This window comes from Dysidea avara, chromosome 1 (genome assembly GCF_963678975.1).
Source record: "Dysidea avara chromosome 1, odDysAvar1.4, whole genome shotgun sequence".
NCBI lineage: Eukaryota > Metazoa > Porifera > Demospongiae > Dictyoceratida > Dysideidae > Dysidea > Dysidea avara.
In genome coordinates, this window is record NC_089272.1 from 8,710,867 (window position 1) to 8,737,413 (window position 26,547).

The window sequence follows — 26,547 nt, forward strand, 5'->3', positions numbered from 1 at the left end:
GACCCTTGCTAAATGTAGAGAACAATAGAAAGCTATTAGAATACTATAATAACCTTGTTGACATCTCAGAAAACTCTTACCTAACTAACACCTAGGTATATCCATGCTACATGATACAAGAGGCCATAGCAAGACGTTTATAAAACCATGCAGTAACACGAATCGATTCCTCCTTCTTTTCCTCTGCTATCAAACTCTGGAATTCTGACTCTAAGGACAACGATCAATTTAAGCAAACACTATAGCAACAATTATATAAGTATATATAGCTAATGGTAAGTCTAACAGGTAAATGTTGGAATAGAAATAGCTTTTACAGGTTATGTGTTACTTAATACAAAAAAAGGGATAACAGTTATTTACTTATTTCACACCAGTGGGTGAGTCTTCAGATGTCTCTTCAAAACATCAGATCTTGCAAAACTTTTACTGCAATATTGGCAATGGTAAGGCTTCTCTCCAGTATGAGTTCGTATATGTGTTCGTAGATTACCAAGCTGTGTAAATGATCTACTACAATGCTGGCATAGGTACGGTTTCTCTCCTGTATGAGTGCGTAAATGTGTATTTAGTGCACGATTCCCTATGAATGACTTTTGGCAGTACCGACAATGGTAGGGCTTTACTCCAATATGAGTAGCCATATGTTGCTTAAGATAAGATGAGGAACAGTTTCTACTGTGGCTATGACAGTTATACTGCTTCTCTGAACTGTGAGCTTTCAAATGCTTTGCTAACAAGCTGTTAAGTGAAAAACCCTTTGAGCATTGCTGACATTTGAATGGCTTCTCACTTTTATGGACAGTAGCTAAGTGAATTTTAAGACCACCATGTGTTTTAAATCTTTTACAGCAATACTGACAATCACAATGGTTTTCAGCATGGATCCTTACATGATGCTGTAAAACAGTAGATCTTGAAAATGCTTTGCTGCAATATTGACATTTGAATGGCATTTCCTTAGGATGCATTCTCAGATGATCACGCAGAAGATTAGATCTTGTGAATGTCTTACTGCAGTATTGACATTGATATGGCTTTTCTCTGGTATGCAATGTAACATGTACTGTTAGTGTAGAACTTGCTCTAAATGTTTTCTGACAGTACTGACATTGGTAAGGCTTCTCTCCTGTATGAGTCTTTATATGGTACTGAAGACCATAAGATGATGTGAACACTTTACTGCAATAGTCACACTTAAAATGCTTATGATTTTTTCTATGAGTTCTCAGATGATACTGCAGATCATCAGAAATTGTGAATGCCTCACTGCAATATTGACATTGGTATGATTGCTGTTTTATATGAATTCTTACATGTGCTTTTAATGCAGAGTTTCCTCTAAATGTTTTCTGGCAGTATTGACATTGGTAATGCTTCTCTCCTGCATGAACTTTCAAATGAATCCTAAGAGCACTTGACTGTTCAAACACTTCACTACAATACTGACATCGGTAGGTCTTTTCTTTCTTATGAATCCATAGGTGTTTCCTTAGCACAGAATTGCATGCGAATGCTTTGTGGCAATGTTGGCATCGGTAAGACTTCTTCCCTCTGTGAGTTTTCAAATGATATTGTAAATGATTCGATCTTGTAAACATCCTACTACAATATTGACAAGGCTTTTCTCCTTTACGTGAATGCAAACGAACTTTAAGCACACTGCTATACCTAAACCCTTTTTGACATTGACAAGGATTCCCTTTCGAATGAATCCTTACATGACTTTTAAGACTAGAAGATGACGTGAATGATTTGCTACATGACTTAGAATTGTAAGGTATTTCACTTATATGATTACGTAGATGTATTGTCAATGATTGTTTTGAGGCAAAAGCTTTATGACAATATAGACACTGATGGGGCTTTTCACTTGTGTGAATTAGCAAATGACATTTCAGTGCGCTTTTCCTTTTAAATGTTAGAGTGCAATACTGACACAAGTAAGGCTTCTCTTCTGTATTGGATTTTATGTGCGATTGTGGACTATCTAGTCCCATAAATGTCTTACTGTATTGCCGACATTCATAAGCACGGTTTTCATTGTGAGTTTGTAAGCACTCCTCATTTTGTGTAAAAGAATTGTCACAGAATTCACATTGGAAGTGTTCACTATCACCAGCTGGTATTGGTGTCTGTGATGTTGAAGAATTGGAAACTTCTTGAGAGCCTGAGAATGTGGATGTGGGATGGTTTCTTTTATTTTGTTCATGTCTCTTGATATGTTGTTGAAGGTTGATCAGTGTAGTAAACATTTTTCCACATTTTCCACACTTGAACACTTGTGGATTAGTATCATGACAAGCTTGACTGTACTTTAAGTGAAGATCAAAATTGTACTTTGCCACAAATTGTGATTGGCAGTGAGCACAAGTGTAGTTGGCATCTGTATACACAAAAATAGATGAAAGTGCAGCTATACAATAGCTCTCTACTACCTCTTACAGTAACATAAGCACTTCATACTCTATTGTGGCATCTATTATATACATACCCATAGAAAATTTGATACAAAAATTAATTTCCTGGTAATATGGTTTCTTGCATGAAGATGTTTACTAGGAAGATGGAGATAAAAGTATAGACAAGGTGCAGAGGCAAGCACTACTTGGAACCCAACAAGCACTCATGAATTTGTTATCATATCATGAAATGGTGGTTATACGATGCATAGACAGCCTTAAAACTGTGGTCAGGCTAGCAGACAGGCAGGCAGGCAAACTAAAAACTGGTGGGTATTCATTTTAAAATTCCGTACTCATGATTTAATTATTTTTTAGTTTATTAGTAAAAGTAATTTTTGTCACAGATGGTTTTTATAGTGACAGAATTTGACAAGCACCGTCCATATTTCTTTGGGGGATTCTGCTATATTGTGTAAGTGAAAATACAGCATATAACCTTACTAATAATTTGGTCCACTGGTAGTCCCAATCGTTTGACATACTGCTCACCATACCATACTAATAGTTCTGTGCCTGGTAGAATATCCTTTATGGCATAGCAGTAAATATTACCCTGGTATTGGAATGATAATAAATTCTGTTCTTTTTCATGTCTAGCACAATTGATAAATCTCAACCAATTAGCATGTTCCTCATTCTTTCCATCAATGTAATATGCTACAGTACCAGTTCTTTTAACCTAGAGAGTAAATGAAATATTATGATACTATAACTTATACGTTATCACAATATCACCTCCCAGAAGTAGCTTGTATCAGTATCATCAGTTACATTTTCTTTCTGTATCACTTCTCCCTTGTAGGGACCAATCCTAGTCCTTCTGGGTATTAACTCTTTGGCAAACACCCCCTTTCCAGCATTCATAATGGAGGACATCTTCACTGTAACTTGTAGTGGTACTGGTACACTGGTAAAGGATTTTGAGTCTTGGTCCCACCCCCGGGATTCATCCAATGGTATTAGAGGACCATGTACTGGACAATCACCATGGTATGATTTATCACAAGCAACACAAACTGGAAACAAAATAACAATATCAACATGCCATAGGTAAATCATGCCACACACACATGGTATAACTTACAAAGATCAATATCAGCTCTTTTATATCTTAAATGTAACTGAATATTGCATTCTGGTAACATGTCAGATTTACATAATATGCAATCGTTAGCTATTTACATCAGTTCTGTGTACTATTTCTGAGATATAACTCATAATCTTCTAGCTACCAAAAGTGACATTTGTATATCAACGTAATGTTAGCAAATTTGAAGGTATCTTTATTCAGCTACTCTGAATTATTCATCTGTAAATTCAATGTTTACATAAGATCGAATTACTCTAATGCAGCATTCATTCACGTGAATCATACGAAAGATTGTTAAACAAAGGTTTTTTGCACAAAAATAAAGCGAACTACAGTATAACAAACAATAGTTACTAATTATATTTATGTCATGTTAAAGTGTCCTCATAGCATCTTGCCAGTTGATGGTACCAATCAGCAAAGAAGCAGACAAGGTATTCCAGACATGATCAGCAGATACGCTCCACCTGTGTAAAAATCGATCCAGTGACTTAAAGTTCCAGGGACAGCTAGACAGTAATCTTTAGCTGGGTCGTCAAGTACAGACAAATGAGGAGACTGTATTGTGTTGCATGTGGCAAAATGTAGACAGAAGGTCTGCAGGTTTCCACAGCCTTCGCCATTGAGTGATTTACAAATACCAGCCAAAGGCTGCTGCCTGGCGACAGGAAGATAAGGATGGAAGGCACACTATGATGTTGATGAGAATCCAATCAACACAAAAGAGTGTTGGCAGTACCATAATACAATACGTGACCATATTCTAAACAAAAACGAATGAAAGCTTTGCGCATACGTAAGCGATAAACATCCAAAAACTGGCATAGGCTTAATCTCGCCAGACTTTCATTGCCACAACAGTAAACTATCTGAGATGGTTTCAAGTGTTTAAGGCTCTGATATCCAACGCCTATGTGCTATAGTATTAACACATTGGGATAAAACAGCAAAAATTAGAAAAAAAATTTTTTACAAGAGAAACTTAGCCAACAAGATGATTAGTGATGACAGCAAAGGTGAGAAATGTGCAGTTTGGTTCGATCACAATGTTTGAACAGGGTCATTACAGACTATGCATTATGGCTTCCCTTATACGAAATTTATGGTAAAAACTTTTGGTTGGTTGTAAATCAAATCAGCAAGAACCCCTCATACTCATGCATTTCATTTTGATTACATTTCTTTATCTACATAAACAAACAAATGGTTAACCAACATTTTAGCCTAGAAGCCGAGAGCTTTAGAACTTACAGTGCTACAAAGTGGTAACAACAGACTGATTTGCACAGTGAGTCACTATAGAAGAATAACTATAACTTATGATTGTAGTTTTGTGCAGAGATTTACCTTTTACCATCACGCTCCTTGTGAACAGGCAGATCCATTGCTGCATGGGTAAGTTATGTCTTATATACAGTATTCTTCCTATATATGACCAGAACAAATGTGAAAACTGTGAAACAGGACAAGAGGGAACCACATGTGTACCGAGATGTAAATTAAATCTCACACCATCTGTTTCCTTGGGAGCTCTGACACAAAACAAAAAAATTAATTTTGAACTGCAACTAATTAAGTGACAAATGTAAATAATTTTAAGTGTCTGGATAACATGTCAGACCACTGAATAGAATGGCTGGACATGCAATTTGTTGTCAGGGTATATAGACTGTGTGACTTCGTACATTACACTATTTATGTAGAGGCATGCACAGGGCCGCCGAGAGACTTTAGGGGGCCCAAGGCAAGTTAAGAATGTAGGACCCTATAACTGATGTAGATTAGTAGGGGATCTGGGGGCATGCCCCCCAGGAAAGTTTTGAAAATTAGACCCTCTGAGAATGAATATGAGAGTGATTTGAGTAGTTTATCACAGTATAATATGACTGTTTGTATTACTCTATCAGCAGGGTATCTGAAGCTTAAATTAATAGCTTTTACTAGCTGTCATGCAATGCCACCTAGGAATTTTCTAAATACTGCATCCTTAATGTGAGATTGATTATTTATGTATTGTTTGCAGCAGGATTATCAAAGGAAGTTTCCAACAGAACACAAGTTTGTAATACTAGTGGAGGTGTCTGGGGGTGCAGCCCCAGCCGCTGAAAGATCTTAATGGTCCAAAACTCAACAGATTGCTGTAATATAACTTATGGATGAATTATTGTGATACTTTGTATAACTCACAGCTGGGACAGTTATCTACTGGCAGATGGTCTACACATGTACAGAAGAATTTTGCAGTGACAAATTAGAGTTTTTGCTATACAGTTTAATAAGTATATTGAGGATATTTGTACACCCAAGTGCATAATATAAAATTATGTACCCATACATGACTAAAAATACAACTACAGACCATAATAGTGATAAGCTCATTCTCATCACTCACAGTATTTGTAATGCTACAATGTCTGTTTTAGAAATTCAATGCTCTTTCCAACAGTAAAGTTTCTTGTAGCATTAATCCATTAGTACTTGTATTTGGACATTTAGAGTGTACTTGATTGCTCTATTAGAGTATATAGGTGACTGTTCTATTAGAGTATATTGATTTTGATCTAAGTCACAGTGCTCTTTAAGTGCTATATCATTATATTAAGAGCAGTGGCATGTAATGATTTGCTGACCCTGGAACTATGCTGGATATTGAATGTGCTAGATAATTGATGCTATCTGTTAGTACTGTTACTGTGACCTGAGACTTCCTGTGTCTTCGAGTCTACAGAGAAGATTTACACTGTTTTATGTTCTTTTATTGTATGCATGAACTTCTATGGGGCCCCAGGGCAATTTGTCCCATTCCCCCCCCCCCCCCCCCCCCCCCCTTGTTGGTGGCCCTGGGCATGCAACTGGGTGTGAAGCATGCCAATCTATGGGGATCTGGGGGCATGCCCCTCCCCAGGAAAATTTTAATAGACCCTCTGAAATTGAATCTGTGAGTAATTCAGCTATCTATTAATATATTACGTACATTTTCAATTTTTATACACAAACCAAATTTACCATCATTAGGCTGTTTATCAGCTGCATACATTTTTTAAACAAACAAAACAAAGTATTGTTTGTAACTAAATTTATTATTGTACAGTACATTATCAATATGCTGAGAAGTACAGAGAAGGTGACAATGATATGTGATCATAAGTGCAAGATAGATCATAAGTAAATCAATATACTATAATTTGGAAAGGTTCAATGTATAAAACTTTAGCTCTTTGCATAACTTGGTAATCCATGTTAGACTAGTTCCAGAGTGTCTTGCTTAAAAATATTAATGTATACAACTAACAAGGTACATTTCAAAATTACAGTATGGTAATACAAGTAAACAAGTGATTTACAATTATTTAATAGTGAATACTGATAATATGATAGTTAAACTTTACAGATAAAGAAGTGAAAATACAATTGACAGCAAAAAATGTACATGTAGTATTACGGTAACCAAGTTAAACTGTGCTTAGTCTTTGTCAGATTCACTTTCAACATCAAACCAACAATCCCACTGCTGAATTGCTGTGCATTCTTCTTCCTCTTCTTCAGTGTCAGCATCAGATGACCCTAGGTTTCATGGTCGATATGTTTTTCGTGGCTGCTGATTCACTCTCCTAGTTGTGCAGCAATCAGACCACCACTATTCTATTGCAACATCAGGACAAAATTGCCTAGTAGTGGTCCTTCTATGTAGATTTCCAGTAGGTCATTTAGTGTGTCATTGTCTACTACGAGAAGTCCTCATGACTTTCAGTGAGAAGATTTGTTCAACCCTGCCAATGAAAAATGACAAGCTAAATGCAAGGGCACACAGCTTGAGGAGACTCAGCCTGTTACCCTTATCGTGGAAAGTATGAAGCTTGTACCAGACCTTCCGATACTCAATATCTAAATAGCTTCGTGCATACTCCACAGCTTCCTCAACCTCATCCTGAGAGTGGCAATCACTACACTCTAAGCCTCAAAGGAATTCTAAAATCTGAAGCAAGGTAGTAGAGGTGTACCGATATACCGATACATATCGTATCGGTGGCCGATATAGACATTTCTACTATATCGGTGGGAGCCGATATTGCTGCTAAAAACCGATACGACACAGCGATATACAACTGAACTATCTTGAGGACACTGTCCAATGATCGATCAAGCCACATTATAAACTCTATTATTTAGCTAACAAGGGCAGGAAACAGTAGTTATCTTCCTTGTCTAAAAGCAGTACGCTACACGAAGCCATCTAAGTGACGCTGCGTGAAGCCATCTAAGTGCATGGATACTTGCTGTTTTGTTGTCACAAAGCTTATCAATCATACAACAAACACTCATAGTGGTGGGCCTGGGGAAACAGCAATAAGATGAACCAAGAGCACAGCATAAAAAACCAGCCATCTCTACAAGTCATTAAAATGTGGAGTAATCTGGACTAATCTTGACAGGGGCATGTATTAAAAGATTTGTGGGTGCCTTATAGTCTGAGCTATCAATAGAGGCCACACCACCATAGGTAACCAAGCATAGCCAATAATCTTATTCAGTAGTTTCTTCAGTAGTTAAAATAAAGTTGAACATGGCATATGTGGTTCCTCAAATATAAATAGCTACACTTAGTTATATCGGTATATTGGATTGGTATCGGTGTTCAGACTCAGTATATCGGTTTATATCGGATTGGTTCAAAATTTCCCTATCGGTACACCTCTACAAGGTGGTCCATAGATTCTTTGACTTCACACAAGGATTTATCATCATCATTATCAGACAGATTGGCATCTTTACAGTCCGAGTTGGTTGTAGCACTACTAGCAATATGAATTAGCTTTGTCCATAACTGTGTCTCAAGAAAAACTACTAGTGCACGCAATAGCTTGATGTCATACCACATCAACTGCTCCCTCATCTTCTCATCAAGTCTGGTGAGATCTTGCACATCATCTTGCTTCAACTTTACTTGAACAGCATCACTGAAATTCCATAGCTCAGCTCCTTGATAAGACTTCTTCCTCAATCTTGCACAACAGAAGCTCACCTCTTGCAAATTCTTCACAACTTCTTCTCTTCTTCGGTGACTTTTCATAAAAGTAGGACAGACGTGGCAGCATCTCATCAATACCATTAAAAAGACTGCTGGTAAGGGCATTTTTTGAAGCCAGCTCAAGGCGATGGGCATAACACCATGACCACACTAGCCATGGATGGGAATTCAGCATCATGCCTTTCATTCCATTATGCTCTGCAACATTCACAAAGGCTCCATCAGTCCCTCCATCTACCAAGACTGACTTTCCTTCAGCGATGACAGTGTTCTCATCTAGAATATCTGTTATTCCTAGTGGTTGCAGGGACTGAGAAAGGCACTTCACAAGCCCACTTGCATTTGCTTTCTCAGAAGATGCTAAACTAAAAAATCTAGTGGATGACTTCATCTCTTCAGCAGCATCATCTTTCACACAGGTAAGAACAACTACCAGCTCCTGTTCAATGTCAGTGCTGCCACCATTAAATAACTATTAAAAATATTGCCACAGAGCAACTTGAGAAACTGCGGATGCTGGACTTGTGCAATATAGTGTGTAAACAGCATTGCTGATGGTGCAGTTCTGTAAGCATGGCCCAGTTCAACTCCATGGCGCAATTCTAGTTTCGCACAGTGAAACAAATTTCTCAAAGATGATACCCTCTTTGACCATGAAGTAGCAAACATTGAACTTTATTCGCATTCTTGAGTGATCTAAATCATGTAGCATCTTGAGGGCATGAGCAATTGGGGCGTACTGTACAACTACGTAGCATCCTGCTTTCCCTTGCTTGCGCTGTGCGAAGCTCAGCCATGGCTTTCTTGTGCTGTTCTGAGGTAGTGTGGTCTAACATGTTGCTTGCTCGCTGGTTGTCCAATCCATTTATCCACATGTTCGTGCAATTCTTCATCAAGCAAATCTTGCTCTGGTACTCCCTGCAGGCTGAACAATACAGACGTGTGATGAGATTCTTGTCCACTTTGTCTACCTCGCATTTTAGCCACGATAGTGATTGGTGCTCACTGTTGGATTTCTGCTGCCACTTTTCGAATGTCGAAACAGATATTTGCTGCTTGTTTTTCTTTGTATTGGCTGTAGAACTGCCAAAACTGCCAAAACTCAAGACCTGCCGTAATGTTCACTCACTAGGGTGCTTTTGACCTACCACTTGACCGACTGTGGTGTAATATGTTCGGTCATGTGACACTTATGTCTGGTTTTTGTCTGGTGTCCAATCAACCGTTATATTTGTCACTGGGTAATACTGAGTTTTTTTGCTGTTAGCACCTTCCTTCATGTTGAAATGAACACTACGGATTGTATTATAACTTGTAGTATTTAATGTAAAACTAGGCTTGCATAAACATGTGGAATTCTTGCAGATCTGATCACAATTATGTATCAGGTCAAGCAGTACTATAATTGAGTCAAATTATAAGACCTTATGTAGCACCATTCTTGTGTAGTTATTCAGTGGTTTTGAGGGCTAAGCACATATACTACAGATTATGCACAAAAGTGCTCAGAAAAGTGAATAGATGATACAGGGATCCACTCATACCACTCTAATAGAACAAACAGTTATTTTTGTAGAATTGATAAAATACTCTAAATAGAGCAGTATTCAATAATTGGGAGTTAGATTCATTCAGAAGGTCCTATAATTACAAGGACACAAAAATTGGAATTTTCAACTGGAACAGTAGGGATATAACACTTCTTATTGTTTTACTGTGATTTAATATCATGCACTACTCCAGCTTGTTTCAGCACGTTTATCGTTGTGCTATGGTCCCTACTCTAGTTGAAAATTCCAATTTTTGTGTACTTGTTTGTTAATTTTTTGTGAAAAATTATTATGACTGATGAACCCACATCAAAATAAAGAATTTGCCCCATGCACTCCAGCTATACACATCAATTATCAATTATCATCTGAATAATTAAGTGTCCATTATGCTTTGTTGTTAGCTATGTTCAACCTGTTACACAGCATTATGAATCAAGAGTAGCTGTTTGAAATGCACCTCTGCAATCAAAGTAGCCACTATGAAAATTATGGACAATTTCCATTAGAAGGGAAGCCATCAGACGTTACCACCAAATTGACACCTTTCACTGTCAGCAAAGATGGACACAAAGGAGGACCTTGGTAAGTCCATGAAGAATGCATTGTAGGTATGGCGGTATGCCAAAAAGGCAGATGTTTGGCTAAAGCGACATCAAACAGTGAAAAATCAAGCCCGTAGCCTTAGCCATTATCGTTGTATGAAGGCATCAGTGTCGGTCAGTCAGTCACTAGAAAACTTTGTTTAATACTTTTAAAAAATCCATAGCAACTTGTTGAAAGTGTTTTGGGTCAATCTAAAGGCTTGTTTGGGCTTAGTTTTACCTAACCAATACCGCCTCATTGTCATCAGGGAAAAGTGAGGCTGGTTTTGGGTGATGTTTTTTTCATGTACCATGCCAGCGTTGAAACCGGGTCGGGTCATCTGGGTCAACTGGGTACACATTTTGTCCGGGTAATCCGGGTCAGACCCTCTTTAAAAATACCCAGATTGGATCACGTGAAAATCAAATTATTTATTTGGATGGTATGGAAGTGTATAAACGCGTCATAGTCAAGTCCTGATGCAACTCAGCTTGTTCGTGAACAATGTACATTTATCGGACGACTTCCTGCAACCATACGTGCAGCCACGCCCATTTATCGGTGATATTAAAGCATACAGGTATGTACGAAACCATGCTCATAGTTTGCCTGCTGGCTTATATGGAGCCACGCCCACTAATCGATTGTTATTGCACAAGATAGGTCAAGGCTAGTTTCTTTCGTGAGCCATGCCAACTTTATGGTTGGAAATTACTAGGCCCCGGCCGATTATGGCAGCATAATTTAAAGCATAATAGGTGACCAAAAGCATCAAGCATAATGCCAGCATATTAGGGACGATATTTGAAATTTTAATTAAAATGCGTGGCAGTACGCGCGCCTGAAAGAAAGCAGATAATCACTGCTAATAGTATTATTAGTGCATTTCATATTTAAAAACATATTAAACCGTTTCTTTGTTGGTTATTCACACTTTGCAGAAATAAGATTGAGATACTCTAATAGAGCAGTCAGGAAAGGCTGATGTACTCTAATAAAACAGCCAGTTCTAGAGCATAATTTTGAGTATAATAGGTTTAATAGTTGAGCAATGATCAAAAGCATAATAGGTAAAATTTTGGGCATAATAGGCCGGGACCTAGAAATTACTTTTTAATATTATGGTGTGTTAGGTATGCGCAAAGCCACACCTACTTGCAGGAAACGTATCCTGCTTTTTGCATCCTTTCATGGAATCATGCCCACTGACTACCATTGTTAAGTATAGATGCCTTCGTGCTTAACGCGCTAGTCAGCACTCAAAACGTAGCAGTTGGCACATGCCCCACCTTAAATTAATCCGGGTCTGAGCCGGATAGCAATCTGGTTCTGACCTGGATTGCTATCCGGGTCAGTGGGTCACCCAGGTCAACAGTAGTGACCCGGTTTCAATGCTGTGCCATGCCCAAACCTTTGTGGTCCCTACTATACAGTACTATTGTACTGTATGATAACATTGTGTGTGCATGTATGTATATGGTAAGATATTATGCATAGCTGCTGACACAATCAATATGGTAGGAGTCTACTGCGCGTATATCTACAAATATTAAGGATAAAAATATCAGAACGATCTATGCTACACTTACAGATAACATCATCAATATCATCATCACCAGTATTCCCAAAATGACGAGGTTTCAATGTGGTAGGAATATCTTTTAATGGAGTCAACCTTATACTGAAGTCTGCAATAAACATAATACATAAATACAGAACACACCTGGCTATATATACATACATACATACAAAGAAAAATGCTGTGATTACTGTAGTTTGCAAATGAAGAATACTTAGCAATCTCACTTGAGACCAGCTGTTAATTATCAACAGGATTTGGCAGGACAAAATTTTACCAAAAGTAGTATCAGACATTGACATGTACGTATGCATCAGAAGGTTACAGCTATATACTTATTATATGCGTACATATAGTCATATGCTTTTACGGTTAACTAGTGGCAAATTTGAAAGGTTTGGGGTCCAATGAAGTCCTTTTGAAAACAAATACTTATTGAATATTTATTTACTAAGTTTATACAGGTAGTGCTAAGCAGAATTGATTTTTATAGATGGTGGTTTGTGTCCGTTTTAGTAAAAACCCGCCTAGTTTGCACAAGCATGTGTTTTGAGAAAAACAAATACTGATGAAAACACATATGCTGCAAAGGTAAATAATGTATGCAAGCCATTGTTCCAGTTTCAAATATATTACATCATCTTATTTGCCTGCTTATTGCGAGTTCAAAAATCTTCGTTGTGTTTCTGTAGCCCTATGGTACGCGTCCCAAATGTGTTTACTTACAATATGGTAGACGTAAACAAGATTGTCATTTCTTCAGTAAATCTCCTTCAAATGTGCATGCACAAGTGACTACAGCATGCCTTTGCTGATCTTCCAATCCATAGTGAACATTTTAAGTCAATCTCAATGCTCTAGACTAACGCAAACAAAAGTTACGGCTGCAAAGTATATAAGCACCTGCATTTTATCAGTTTAGTCACTGTACGAATCAATTTCCTTGATCTTAGCACTATAATTCCAAAACTACTTACCACAATACGCTGAAACTATGGTAACCCATTCCTTGGGCACTAGAGATACATAATGTTGAGAAGATACTAAGAAATTTTGCATACTAGGCAGAGACAGTCAAAATAATTATTGTGGTCATGGTATTTAGACTATTTTTTTTATAAACACATTAAGTAGCTTTGTCTCTCTGGGGACCTAGAAAGCCTGTGAAGTAGGGAGTCAGTACTTGAACTAAAATTGTTGCAGACTAACAACAAGTCGTTTGATTACTTTTAGCAGATAGAATGAGTTAGGTGTGGTTTTGCTTAATTTGTTTGTAGCATCCTCAGCCATAACATTCCTAGAAAACAAGCTATCCAGTAGCAGTGGACAAACTGGTACTGCAGCTGTTCCAAGCTGTTAACTGTTCTTTGTCACTTGAAATGTTTACAACATGAAACGCAAAAATACGTATATACCACAGTTTGGCGGTATGGTATTGGCAAATTGGTCAAAAAAATATCAGTATAATTATAATAGCAGTGTAAGGTTTGAGCGTTTCTAATCAAAAATATCACCCAAGATCCAGCCTCACCTCTTCTTTATAACAGTTTGGCAGTATTGGTAAGGCATAACCAAACCCTTAAAATTAATGTCTCCTAATGCTACAGGCTTGATTTCTTCTTTATTTAATATCATTATGGCCCAAGATGTCTCATTTTGCAAACCGCACTACAATTCATGCATCATGTACTTACAGTACATTTGTCTCTCATTTTTTCTCCACTACCACACAGGTGATGATATGGCTTCAGTGCAGCTGGCTGTCACAAGAATTGTCAAAAATCTTAACAGCAACTGGATTGATTACAGAGACCCTTCTCATATGGTTCTTGCTTTGTAATGTTGTATAACGTGTACAGCATACTTGAAAATGAAGTGGAATGGCCGTTTGCATCCGAGTAATTGCTGAAGTAGGAATTAAATGTCCACCAAACGTAGATGACCTCTTTTGTTTTGTGGCTATTTATTTCTATGATCCCTACTCAAAAATTAATCCTAATTTTTCCTCATACACTCGATATTTTACACTGTGGTTAAGCGCTACATGGAGAGCTAAAAGGGATATTATCAAACAGTACGGTAGTACTGTTTAAGTAGGGATCACCCCATGCAAAGTGACACATGCCAGCAATATTACCACCTTTAAAAATCATCCTGAAGAAATATTACGTGACAAAAATCAGCTTTGCGGAATAATATTAGTTCATCTAACATGAAATACAGCAAGAAAACACCAGTGACTGGATAAAGATTTTTTTTTAAATTGCTTGAAATTTAGTCTGCCTCATTGCCTGCCAGACTACATTCGCAAACCTAGAGGCCAAACGAAGCAGCACATGGCCACCATTTTACACTGACCAGTGGGATGTGCCGTTTGGGGTTTCAATGAGTGTAGGCCCTCTGCACCTGGTCTTTTCTTTTATCTTCAATCAGGCTGCCTGTCTTCTTCATCCAACAAAACCATATCAAGGCATTAATTTTCCATATCAACATGTTCTTTCAGCAGCATAATTATTTAGATGGCACAGAATTATTTCAGAGCTGGATTTCAGAGTCCTAATGCTACTATAAAGGGTATACTAGCTCAGTGCACAATATAACAGTCGGCCATCGGCCAATTTCCGACCAAAATGGCACATTGGCCGCTCAAAACAGGTATTGAGCGGCCATTTTTGCCGACCAGTTTTTTTTTTAAATTATAATTTGTTTGTATCATGTATTTTTAATATAATAATAATAATTTTACAAGAAACACTTGCGGGTTGTTAGTTATCTCATCAGCCCAGCTGTGAATCTGTCTTCTCTTCATCGTCGAAGAAAGGCATTGATATGCTTGCGCTAATCAAACATTGAGAGTGGGTTCAATTGTGGCGTTCGATTTGTCAGTTCATGAATTTTGATGAAGAGGAGCAGGGGTTCCGGAGACACATCAAAGAGGAAAGTACAATACTCTACATTTCAGAAGTGGCAGCGTGAATTTGATCGGGAGTGTAAGACTGTTACCTGGCTGGACTGTGAAACTTTCGTCGAAGGTGGAAATAAGGTAGTAAGGAAGCTGAAATGTACTGTGTGCACTAGGTTTTGACCACAAATCTTGTGTAAGCGAAACTTCAGTGATCGATGGATATCCGGGGCGGAATCTGTCCGTACTAGTAATATACGTGACCATGCTAGTAGTGAGCAGCATAACCATGCGATGGCTCTGCTGCAAAGACAGACAGCAGCAGCAACAAGGCAGAGTTCGACATCAAACGCTCCCATCGTTGCGGCTTTGACTAGTTTGTCTGAGGACGAAAAGGTAAGATTAAGGCATAAGTTCGATACAGCGTACTGGCTTGCTGTGGAAAAGATCCCATTTCGGAAATTTCCTAGTGTCTGTGATCTTGAAGCTCGACATGGTGTAAACATCGGGGCCACCTACACCACTGAAACTGCTGCAAGCTCCTTCACAGGTTACATTGCTCAGGCCAAGAGAAATAAACTAGTTGTTAATTTGCAGAAAGCTAAGTTCTTTTCACTGTTATTAGATGGTTCGACTGATGCTGGTAATATAGACAATGAGCTTCTATTAGTAGTGTGGTTTGATAAGGATGGAGTTGGTGAAAAGGTTTATACAAGGACTAACTATTTGTGCATCAGTAGGTCATCAACAGCATTGGGAATGCGATGAAATGTGTCCTCTCTAAGTATGGTGCGTATACCAGTCACATAGCAGCTTTGTCAGAGGGTCCTACTTTAAAGTCAGCCGATAAAGCTAAGCTCAAGGGTTACTATAGGCAGTGGATTAATAGCAAGTATTTGCTTGGCTGTGCACTTACTACTTGCACCATACTTTCAAAAGTGATGCAATCTGATGATCTAGATATTCTTGCTGTTCTAACTAGCTTGATAAGGTCTGTGAAAGAAGTTGACAAATTGAGTTCAACACATTTGGACAGGTGGCCCACGCATGCAGCAACACTCCTTAAGTGTACAAATAACAATGGAGCCATGTCGTATCAATCACAGAAGCTAGTGCACTTTCATGCTGCAAAAATCTACTTTACTAGTACTTACAAAAACTATTGTTCAAAAGTCAGCAATTGCATTAAATCTAGGCTGGCATAGTCTGATCTCCAGTTGTTAAGGGATATCATTTTTGTCCTTGCCACTCAAGGCTGGCAGAAATTGTTAGATGAAAGTGACCCTTTAGAAGCTGTAGATAGACTTGTAGAAAAATTTTCAATTCCACTTAGAAAGGCCAATGTGTGCACCGAGGAAATTCATGGTGAATTTGAAAGTGTACTGCAATATGCTTGCCAGTACATTTCTTTATCAACAATGGAGTATCATGCTGTTTGGTGGCACCTTTTTCATGCACCAATTGCATCAGAATGGCTTAATGCCCTAGCCTTGGTTGAGCTTTTGTTTTCTCTGCCGGTGTCAAATGGGGTAGTAGAGAGGGTGTTTTCCCAAGTCAATGTAATCAAGACTAAGAAAAGATGCTCACTTTCAAATGAATCACTTGATGATCTGTTGACCATAACTAGCGCACGTGTTCCACTGACAGATTTTTGTCCAGATGATGCCATTGATCTTTGGCGGAAAGAGAAGGTACGTAGACCAAACCAGAAGGAAAGACGACCCTACAAGAAATGAAAGCGTGCTAGCACCAGTTCTAGTGCTGCTACTACTAGCACAAATTCTAGTGCTGCTACTACTAGCACAAGTTCTAGTGCTGCTACTACTAGCACAACAGATACCACTGAATTGTTGTCAGCAACCTCAACCTCTGAGTCTGATTCAGGTTCTAGCTCTGATGAATCAAATTTACTTGATGATTGGGATGACTGGATAGATAGTCAATCAGACTGACTTTCTCTTCTAAACTTCTAGCTATGTAAATTTTTACTATTATTGCCAACTGTTGATTCATACATACATAGGCCTGAGCCTATTATGCTCAAAATTTTACCTATTATTCTTTCCAGAATTTCCCAAAAAATTCTCCTATTATTCTTTTTGTTATTCTTGTATCCAGCCTATTATTCCATAATTATTCTCATTCAGTATAATTTTTATTATATATATGTGACTAGTCACTTGGTTTTTAAGATAGTAGTTTTGTCCAAATTGTAATAGCCATAATATCATTATGAAGCATTCCACCTTACATATCATTTTTCTATCCATAATAGTTACAGCAGACTTAGAATAGCTATCTACAGTAATAATTCAAGTGTATACATATTTAATTATTAGTGTATTACAATAATATGCTGTAACTACTGTATAGCTACTAAGTTAGGTAGATAATAATGCTCAAAGACTTGAAGGAGATACACTGGCAAAAGATGTACAAGTTTCAGATTTGCAGATAATTATGCAGTTAAATCCCTAATGCTGGCTGCAGATTGTTAACATGAAATGGTCTGACTGCTCTATTAGAGTATTTGAGCGTTCTATTAGAGTATATCGATCTTTTAGAGGCTTTTCAGCTCCTTTCATCCAGCACTCCTGTCAGCTTTATATCATTTGCAGTAGCTTAACTCTTTCTTCTAGATAATCAAGAAGAGACACGCCCCCTAATTCCATCTATTATTCACGTGGTCGTCCGATTACTCTAAAATTATGCCTGTAACCATCCTATTATTCCGGAATTATTCTCACGAAATTGGTGGCCTATTATTCTCAAGATTATGCCGGCATAATAGGCGCAGGCCTATACATACATGACTGAATGATTTGTAAATTATTATTATAATTATAGCTACCTACTCATGTAAATATAGTCTATAACTATGTAGTTTTATATAGCTGCTAACTACCCTGTAACAAAAAGTCATACACTGTTTGCGATATTTCATTGACAAATAATTATATATATTTTTTTTAATTGTGCAAATACAATAAGGAGTCCAAGCTTGACTTCTGATCTATCCATCTGTAGTAGCTGATGTCATATCACAGCCTCTAAAACTTACCAAGATCTGCACCAGATTGCATCTGAGAGGCTTTAATTTTCACAAATTTCCTGGGGGGGCATGCCCCCAGACCCCCCTAGCTAGCTCGTGCTTCGCACACCGCGGTGTGCATAGCACTCAGATTTTTTTAATGACCAATCAAATTTGAAAATGGCCAAACAATATTTTTATGTTATATTGTGCACTATACTAGCTAGATATCCAACTTTGCCCATTCACGATAGACTCGCAACCACATCATTATCATTGTTCAACTATCCCTCTAGGGACCTGCAGGGAGGCAACAAAGTAGCCTGTGGCACAGGGAGTCAGAAACATGAACCTGAAAACTATGCTGAATGCAGAACAAAATCCCAGACCAGGTTGTGACTTGATCCACAGACAGCTTGCAGTCTAGGCAAGTGTCTGAGGAGCCACACAGCCAGGGATCCAGGATTTCCTCTGCATTCAGCCAGTATTTAACAATGGTGACTTCTCATTTTTTTCATTAGGGGTTATCATTGTTCAACTATCCCTCTAGGGACCTGGAGGGAGGCAACAAATTAGTCTAACACCCATCAAATGTGACCAGATTTTACAAAACCGATCCAAATCGCACATCAGGCAAAATCAAACTAACACCACCAGTGGATAGCTACACTATCGCACTACAAGTTTTGACCCTCAGCACTACTCAAACTACACGAGGCTGGTTATAACAGACGTCTTTTCTGGGTGGTGTGGAGTGCTCAAATGGCGGTTTCAGGCCTTGTGAAGGATCTGGCTTGGCAAGAATCAGTGGTTTACTGGTGGACAGCCTTATAATGTTGGCCAGACGTGTTCTCTGTTGATTTTGCTACATATCAGCCACTAAGGAGCCAGCACAGCCTTGTAATCTCGTGTCTGGACTCCAATCGTGGTCTGCCTCCATTTTGAGGTCTATCTCTTGCCCTCCCCACCACCCCCCAGCCTCCACCCCTTTGTGAGCACTCGTGATACTACTTTGCTCGTCCAACTGCTCAGATTTTCTATCTTATTCGGCGGGAAACTGCACAAGCAGCTACAAGTACTGGAAGTGGCCTGAAAGGTAACAGATTGATGCATCTTTTGTGTAAAGTTCATACGCGTGCTTGCTATCCTTGGAGAGTTATGCTGACTTCAATTCTTTAAAACCATTTAACTCGAAACTTCTAATGTGCGATTTGGATCGTTTTTCCAAAATCCAGTCACAAATGATGAAGATCTGGATGGACTAATAGTGAAAGAGTATGGAGACCATGCACACCTCTTAACAGTCGTAACTATTTGCTTAACAGTAAACAAAATGACCTCACCCCTTATTGGTCTAGCTAGCTGCACACCCCTTGGCTGACTCGCAATACTCTAATACAACAGTCACTCTACACTCTAATACAACAGTCATGTGTGATATTCTAATAGAACAGTCACAGGTTACGCTTTAGCTAGCTGTGATACGACAAAAACTAGACAAACTACTATTTTTAAAAAAAATATGATAATTTAAAAATGAAAAGGGATCTATGCAATAAAAAGTAGATGAATGATGGTAATACAGCATACATAGCTTGGTGGGAAGTCCCTACTTTGGCATTGAACAAAATAATGCAGCTAATGTGCCAAAGTAAGAACTTCCCACTGAGCTATACCATCATTCATCTCTTTTTTCACTACTTTTTGCTGCATAGATCCTTACTTTATTTGAATTAATAATTTTTTAACGTACTGAATGCTACAGAGTTTTGCATCAATACAGTAGCACTCACCTTTCATCTTTATAGTTCCATCTGTCCAGTTGATGCCAATTTTGTTCTGTTTCTGCTTGACTAGATCCACATCATTAAAACAGAGTATGTAAGTACACATGTACAGTATATGTGTAGATATACACAATAGCTTGATACTGTAGAACCTATAGTTTAGTACAGGAATACCATATATTTTGATGGGAGGAAATTAAGCACTGGATTCATTTCCATGGGTGATATTTGTAACATGGACACAAGCACAAGGGCTGCAGGCTCGAGTGTGAGTATGTATGTATGTATGAGGCAAATCACAAGTGTCCAAAGTAATAATGCTCCAATTGGGTGACTCACCTGCAAGTGTGGTAAATTTTGGGAAGTGTATTTATAATGTGCCATATGAGTTTCAAATGTGAATATGAATAACAACAAGATGTTACTGAGGCCAAATATAAGTGTATCAAAATGAGCATGCAGATACTGTAGCTTCGATTGTGGGTAGGCAAATAAGCACTGCCAACTTATACATAACAACGTTTTATGTGCATCAAAGTACAGTACTGACATACTAACAATGAATTAAGCAAAGACTAACAAATTTAAGACCTAATTCATAAGAAATAACAGTAAAACTTGATGTTATCTAACATTTTATTTAGACCCTGCAGCCCTGCAGGTTTACATTCCCAATAGCTGATAATGCAGACACTGCCAATAGCTTAGCAATCGATTCACTAGGTTCCCGGTACAGCAGGGTTACTTTCATTTACAAATCTGAAAATAAATCACAGATTTTCTACCCTGTCAGCCAAGACAAGAAAAGCCAACTCTTCCTCATAGTGATGTGATAAGGTTGGATGCATAATCTGTCTATGCTGTTAGTCTGGAAAGAATCTGAGACTTCTCACCATCTGCGTGAGGAGAGGCAAAATTTCCATGCTTTATTTCATGAGATGCTCTGAAAGGTGCCGAAGTCCTTTCCTGTACTTCTGATGCACACTGCATGGTCACCAAATTTTGCTTAGAATGATGATAAATGATAGTTCAAAAAGTTTGGTAGTAGTAGCAGTTGATGTTTCTGTGATTTCATATGATGCAATATACCAGCAACTCACCAGGAGTTATACCAGCTCGAATCAAAAATGAAAGATTTTGTTTTTTTTGGGATATTTTGCAACATAATGGTAATGTAAGGTGATTCAGTAAAGATTCAAAGCTACTGTGGAGCACGAGAGGTGAAGTCTAATTTTGGACGATTTAGCTGCCTCCCGTACGTGGTGCATAGCTTAGGAGCGAGGCATGTAAGCTGTGGATAAAATAATAATTGAAAACCGCCGCTACCAAATGTCCATAGTTTTAGTGAATAATTAATAATTGTTGTGGCTGCAGCAGCACTGGAAATGGCTAGAAAGTGCTACGCAATTTTTTTATGCTGCAGAAAATTTTGACGCTCATCACTCAAATGGTGAGAAGTCTCAGCCAAGCTAAAAGTATAGACAGACTATGCACCCAACCATGTCGAAACACTGTGAAAAAGAGTTGGCTTGTCTTGCCCTGGGTGGTAGGACAGCTTAAAACCGAAAATTCATATTTCTCTGTCTGTTTAGTTTAGGCCATACCTATTTGAAAAGTTGTTGCTTGGACCCGACCAACCCAATTTTACTCAGATTATGAAAAGAAAAAAATTAAGATCACGTGACATTTAGAATTTAATTTGTAATTGGTTCAAAATGACCAATATACTCTAATAGAACAGTCAGTGTGTAAAATGGACATAGTTCTCTTAAAACCAATGTACCTCTATAATTCTTGGCTAACATATAGCTAGTATACTTCAGTGTCATTCATGACTCAGTGGGCTATATGTTTTTCTTTACAATTATAATAACTAGCTACATAGCTTGTAACTAGAAAATATTTGACATGCCTGCAGGCAATGCAGTAGCTACAAATATTTTATTTGACTTACAGAATATATATTTTTGAAAGATAAACATTTCTGAAATTAGCTAGCTTTTTTTTGGTTTGTTTTTTTTGCCTACCGACCGACCCATTTTGTTGTAAAATTAATCCGAGCAACAAGTTTTCAAATAGGTACGGCCTTATTCAAAGAACGCAACCCTGTGCCGGGCACCCAGCAAATCATTTGCTTATTACTGTGCATACTTTTTAACTACAACGACTCTGGATATGATCTGGCTAAGTAGCGAGTTTCATCTGGTCCTTTGTGAGGAGCACAAAATTAAAAAAAAATTAATTTTGCATCTTGTGAGATGCTAAAAACAATGTTTCTGTGAAGACAACAACCGTGCCTCCAGTTTCATGGTGGATCTAGCAATAGGATATATACTACATATGTACAATGAGTATTCCACAATGGTAGGGAGATCAGTAAAAGTTGATTTTTGAGATTGCGGACCATATGTTCCCAGACAGATCTCTCAACCTAGAAGCATACCTAAGCCAGCTATACCCATCCTCATGCAGCTGTGAAGCCTACCATTTTTTATGGGGCTCATGCACATATAAAATAACAAAAAAAGTGTTTAAAGGAACAACTAGCTAGCTATGTGCCCAATACTGCTATTTACCGCAGCTTGTAATACCTCTATGCTACAGTGTAACCTAATAGCTAGATGACATCATCAAAATCACCTCTCATTGCTTAAATAATCAGTATCCAGCAGTGGATTCAGTGTTCAGCACAGATTATCCACATAAGTACATACACCTCACAACATCCGGAATTAAGCAGTAAACATGCATTTGTAATAACACAACTGGTAGGATTTCACCTTATTCTTCACCTTCCATGTGTGCTGAGTCTTAATTTTCTCAAAGGATTTCACCTTCAAATAATGCTCAGTTCATTGAGTGACAGCGTATTGACTTGTGATACAGTCAAAAATCAGGGGCGGAGAACAGTACTCAAAAGTGGGGGGGAGTCATGTGGGATGGCTGTCAGTTACAAAGTGTTTTAAAATCATTAACTGTACCTTAGTATGCAAAGGAGGCATACAAAGAGAGTCTGGGGCATGCCCCTGCAGGAAAATCTTGAAATTTGGATGCTATGCTATGACTATCATTGAGATACTGCACAACTAGATACATCAGTAAATGAAGGCATTTTCAATGCTGCTGATTACATATAGATATAAGTGTTAGTGGAGACACATTGAATTAATAGCATATTGCAGGGCCAACTTACACCATTCCGCTGAATGTCCTATTAAAGTAATTAGATGACTGTGTTCTATTAGAATATATCGATCTCGTGCACTCCCAGCACTGATTCATGCAGTACTCCATGCTTGCATAACCTTTAGCACAAATTCCAGTCAATCAAGGCAATGTAAGTTGGCTAATGACTAAAATAGTTGCTTTACTTTGGCAAGTGGACATTGGAAGGAGTGAGGGGCACTGCCCCTCCACTTGTAAAAGTGGGGGCCCTATGACCCCCTTCCCCACCCCCATTTCTCCGCCCCTTGAAAATACAGGAAACCGCCAAAATATCTGGCTGATCACGTGATACTTACCACAAGAAGTTTGGGGCTTAAATCAAGGAGATTTAGCGTGCCTTAGAAAACTTTATTGAAAATCGTGAGATCAACAAGCGGTCATGATATCAAGGCTGAAATCGTATGTCTCATGACCAAATCGTAAGAGTTATGAGGTCTGCCCAGAAAATAGTAACTACGGGAAATCAATTACAACATAACCCGCTGGTTTATACCTTCGTGTCCTTGCTGTCCCTTTCCATACAGCTGCTCTGCGGCACAGTCCATGTCAATCATTAAGATCCATTCTCACCTCGGTTTGCACGTGGAACCTCGCGTGGCACAGCTCACGTGGACGTGTCAACACAAAAAAAATTTATCGCGTACATCTCGCACCTCACCGCACTGCATCGCATGCATGTGAGAACTGAGAGGATAGACCCCTCAGAAACAGTTCAGTGTAAGGAACAAGCTAGGATTTTACATCGTAGATCTGTTCTGAAACATTCTCATTTGTGTCGATTGAATTCTCATCATGGTGTAGCTACCTTCCGTCCTTTAAACTAGCTACAAGTTTACAACTATGTAGACATAAAGCAGTTGCAAACTATTTAGCTGTATCATGAGTGTTGATTTTTGTGATTCAGATCCTATGGCAGGGGCGGATCCAGGCTTATGGAAAGGGGGGTAAAAAATGAACTGAGGCACTACATTGTTTCTGGTTTGATAGGTGAGACCAAAAAAAAAAAAAAAAGGTCACAGCCAGCTGACAATAGCTGCCCACCTCACCAACCACGCATTTATAGATGATAAAGTACATAAAAATCCTTAAATAGCTCACTACACACCGGCTGTTCTCTCTGAGTACTGTCACTGCTTTATTAGAGTGACTGCTCTATTAGAGTATCTCGATCTTGGTATACTAAAAAAATTTGGAGGGGGGGTCAAGAGCCCCCTATGACTTCCCCCTGTATCCGCCCCTGTATGGTTGGAAGTGGAGACATTGGGACACTGTTTGCAAGAAAAGATCGAGATATTCTAATAGAACAGTCAGGATCTGGATACTCTAATAGAGCAGTCACAGCATTCAGAGAAGCAGTGTAGCAAGCTACTTATATGTGTAGTTATAAATAAGTAGATATGATTGGTGGAGAGCAGCTATTGTCAGCAGGCAGTGACCTTTTTTTTGGTCTTCACCTTACAGCTGGCCTGGTCCCCTCACTCTTTGGCCTGCTCCACCGCCCCTGGCTTGATGCGCATGATGAGTATGTAATATCTAGATTGTGTGCACCTCATGTATGTTAGCTATAGTATGTTCATGTTGAGCTGAATCCTCAAAAACATTTAATAACTCATGGATGCAATCACACATGATCTTGAAATTTGGCTCATTTGTAGTACTGCTTGACCCGCTAAAAAATATTTTGAAATCTTTTTGTTCAAATGTTTTACATCATATGTAAGGCCAGTCAAAATTTTCACACTACATTTTCTATGGGAAAGCCATATAACTACAGTGTCCATTACAGCCCTTTCTCAAACTTGTAGTGGAGCCAAACTGCACATGTCTGTAATTGTGACCAGATTTTACAGAACCGAACCAAATCGCACACCAGGCAAAATCAAACTAACACCACCAGTGGATAGCTACACTATCGTACTACAAGTTTTGACCCTCAGCACTACTCAAACTACACGAGGCTGGTTTTAATAGACGTCTTTTCTTGAGTGCCCAAATGGCGGTTTCAGGCCTTGTGAAGGACCTGGCTTGGCAAGAATCAGTGGTTTACTGGTGGACAGCCTTATAATGTTGGCCAGATGTGTTCTCTGTAGATTTTGCTACATATCAGCCACTAAGGAGCCAGCACAGCCCTGTAATCTCGTGTCTGGACTCCAATCGTGGTCTGCCTCCATTTTGAGGCCTATCTTCTCCAGGATTCTTGGCAGGTCACGTGATCTCACGTGATGCTCCAGAAATAATTTATATGTGACCAGATTTTACAGAACCGAACCAAATCGCACACCAGGCAAGTTTGCGCCCCAGCTATGTTAATTATAGTGAAGTATCCGTTACGCTTCATTGTAAGTTACTTACATTCAACCCGTTACACAGCATTTTGAATCAAGAAAAGTTCGAAAAGCACCTCTGCAATCCATGCATACTGAAACTGAGAAATGGTGCCGTGTGCTCCAGTAATTATCGTCCGGATGAAAAGTGAAGTATCCACTACACTTCATTGTTGGCTATGTTCAACTCATTACACAGCAGTACGAATCAATTAAGAACTGTACCTCTGCAAAGACAATAGCCATTATGAAAAATACGGATTATTTCCATTACAAAGGGGAGCCATCACATGCTACCACCAAATTGACACTTTTCGCTGACAGCACAGATGAATGGGACACAAAGGAGGACACTGGTAAGTCCATGAAGAATGTATGTACAAATATGAAGAATGTATGTACATACTGCAGTATGCCAAAAGGCATCTCTTGGCCTGAAGCAATGTTGAACAGTGAACAAATCAAGCCCGTAGTCTTAGCCATTATCGAGTTACGCTTGTCTGAAGGCATCAGTCGGTTACTTAGTCAGTCACTAGAAAATTCCATTAATTAATTATTTTTTAAACTTCCGTAACAACTTGCATTTTGGGTTGATCTGAAAGCTTGTTTGGGTTTAGTTGTACCTAACCAATACTGCCTCATCATTGACTTCAGGGGAAATTAAGGCTGTATGTTATTTTGTGCAGGGCCATGCCTACTCCTTTGTGGTCCACTGTGAAAAAAGCTCAGAATAATAAGGTCTATAACAGTCTTATTATGTTAGTATTGGAATGAAATAGTACAGCATATATTAATAGATTAGGACTTTACTATAACAAGCTTATTGAATACGTTTAAGACAGTCATATATTGGAGATTAAATCACTAGTATAGTGCAGTGTATTATCAGACTAAACTAAGCCTATTTCAACCATATATTGGCTACTATACTACTGTACTTTTTTACTTTCCTATAATCTGTGGCTAGCTTAATTAAATAA

General features: G+C 38.5%; 1 protein-coding gene across 1 annotated transcript; it reads right to left on the reverse strand.

Annotated features, from left to right (window-relative positions):
• Window positions 1-275: 275 nt before the first annotated feature.
• On the reverse strand, window positions 276-23,857 carry LOC136255121 (zinc finger protein 493-like). Its single transcript, XM_066047844.1, has 6 exons — window positions 23,737-23,857; window positions 20,025-20,084; window positions 12,309-12,407; window positions 3,201-3,481; window positions 2,907-3,144; window positions 276-2,386 (listed from the first exon to the last, which is right to left on the reverse strand). The coding sequence occupies exons 1-6, from the start codon at window positions 23,795-23,797 to the stop codon at window positions 369-371; spliced, it is 2,757 nt and encodes a 918-aa protein (XP_065903916.1). The 5' UTR covers window positions 23,798-23,857; the 3' UTR covers window positions 276-368.
• Between the last annotated feature and the right edge of the window lie 2,690 nt (window positions 23,858-26,547).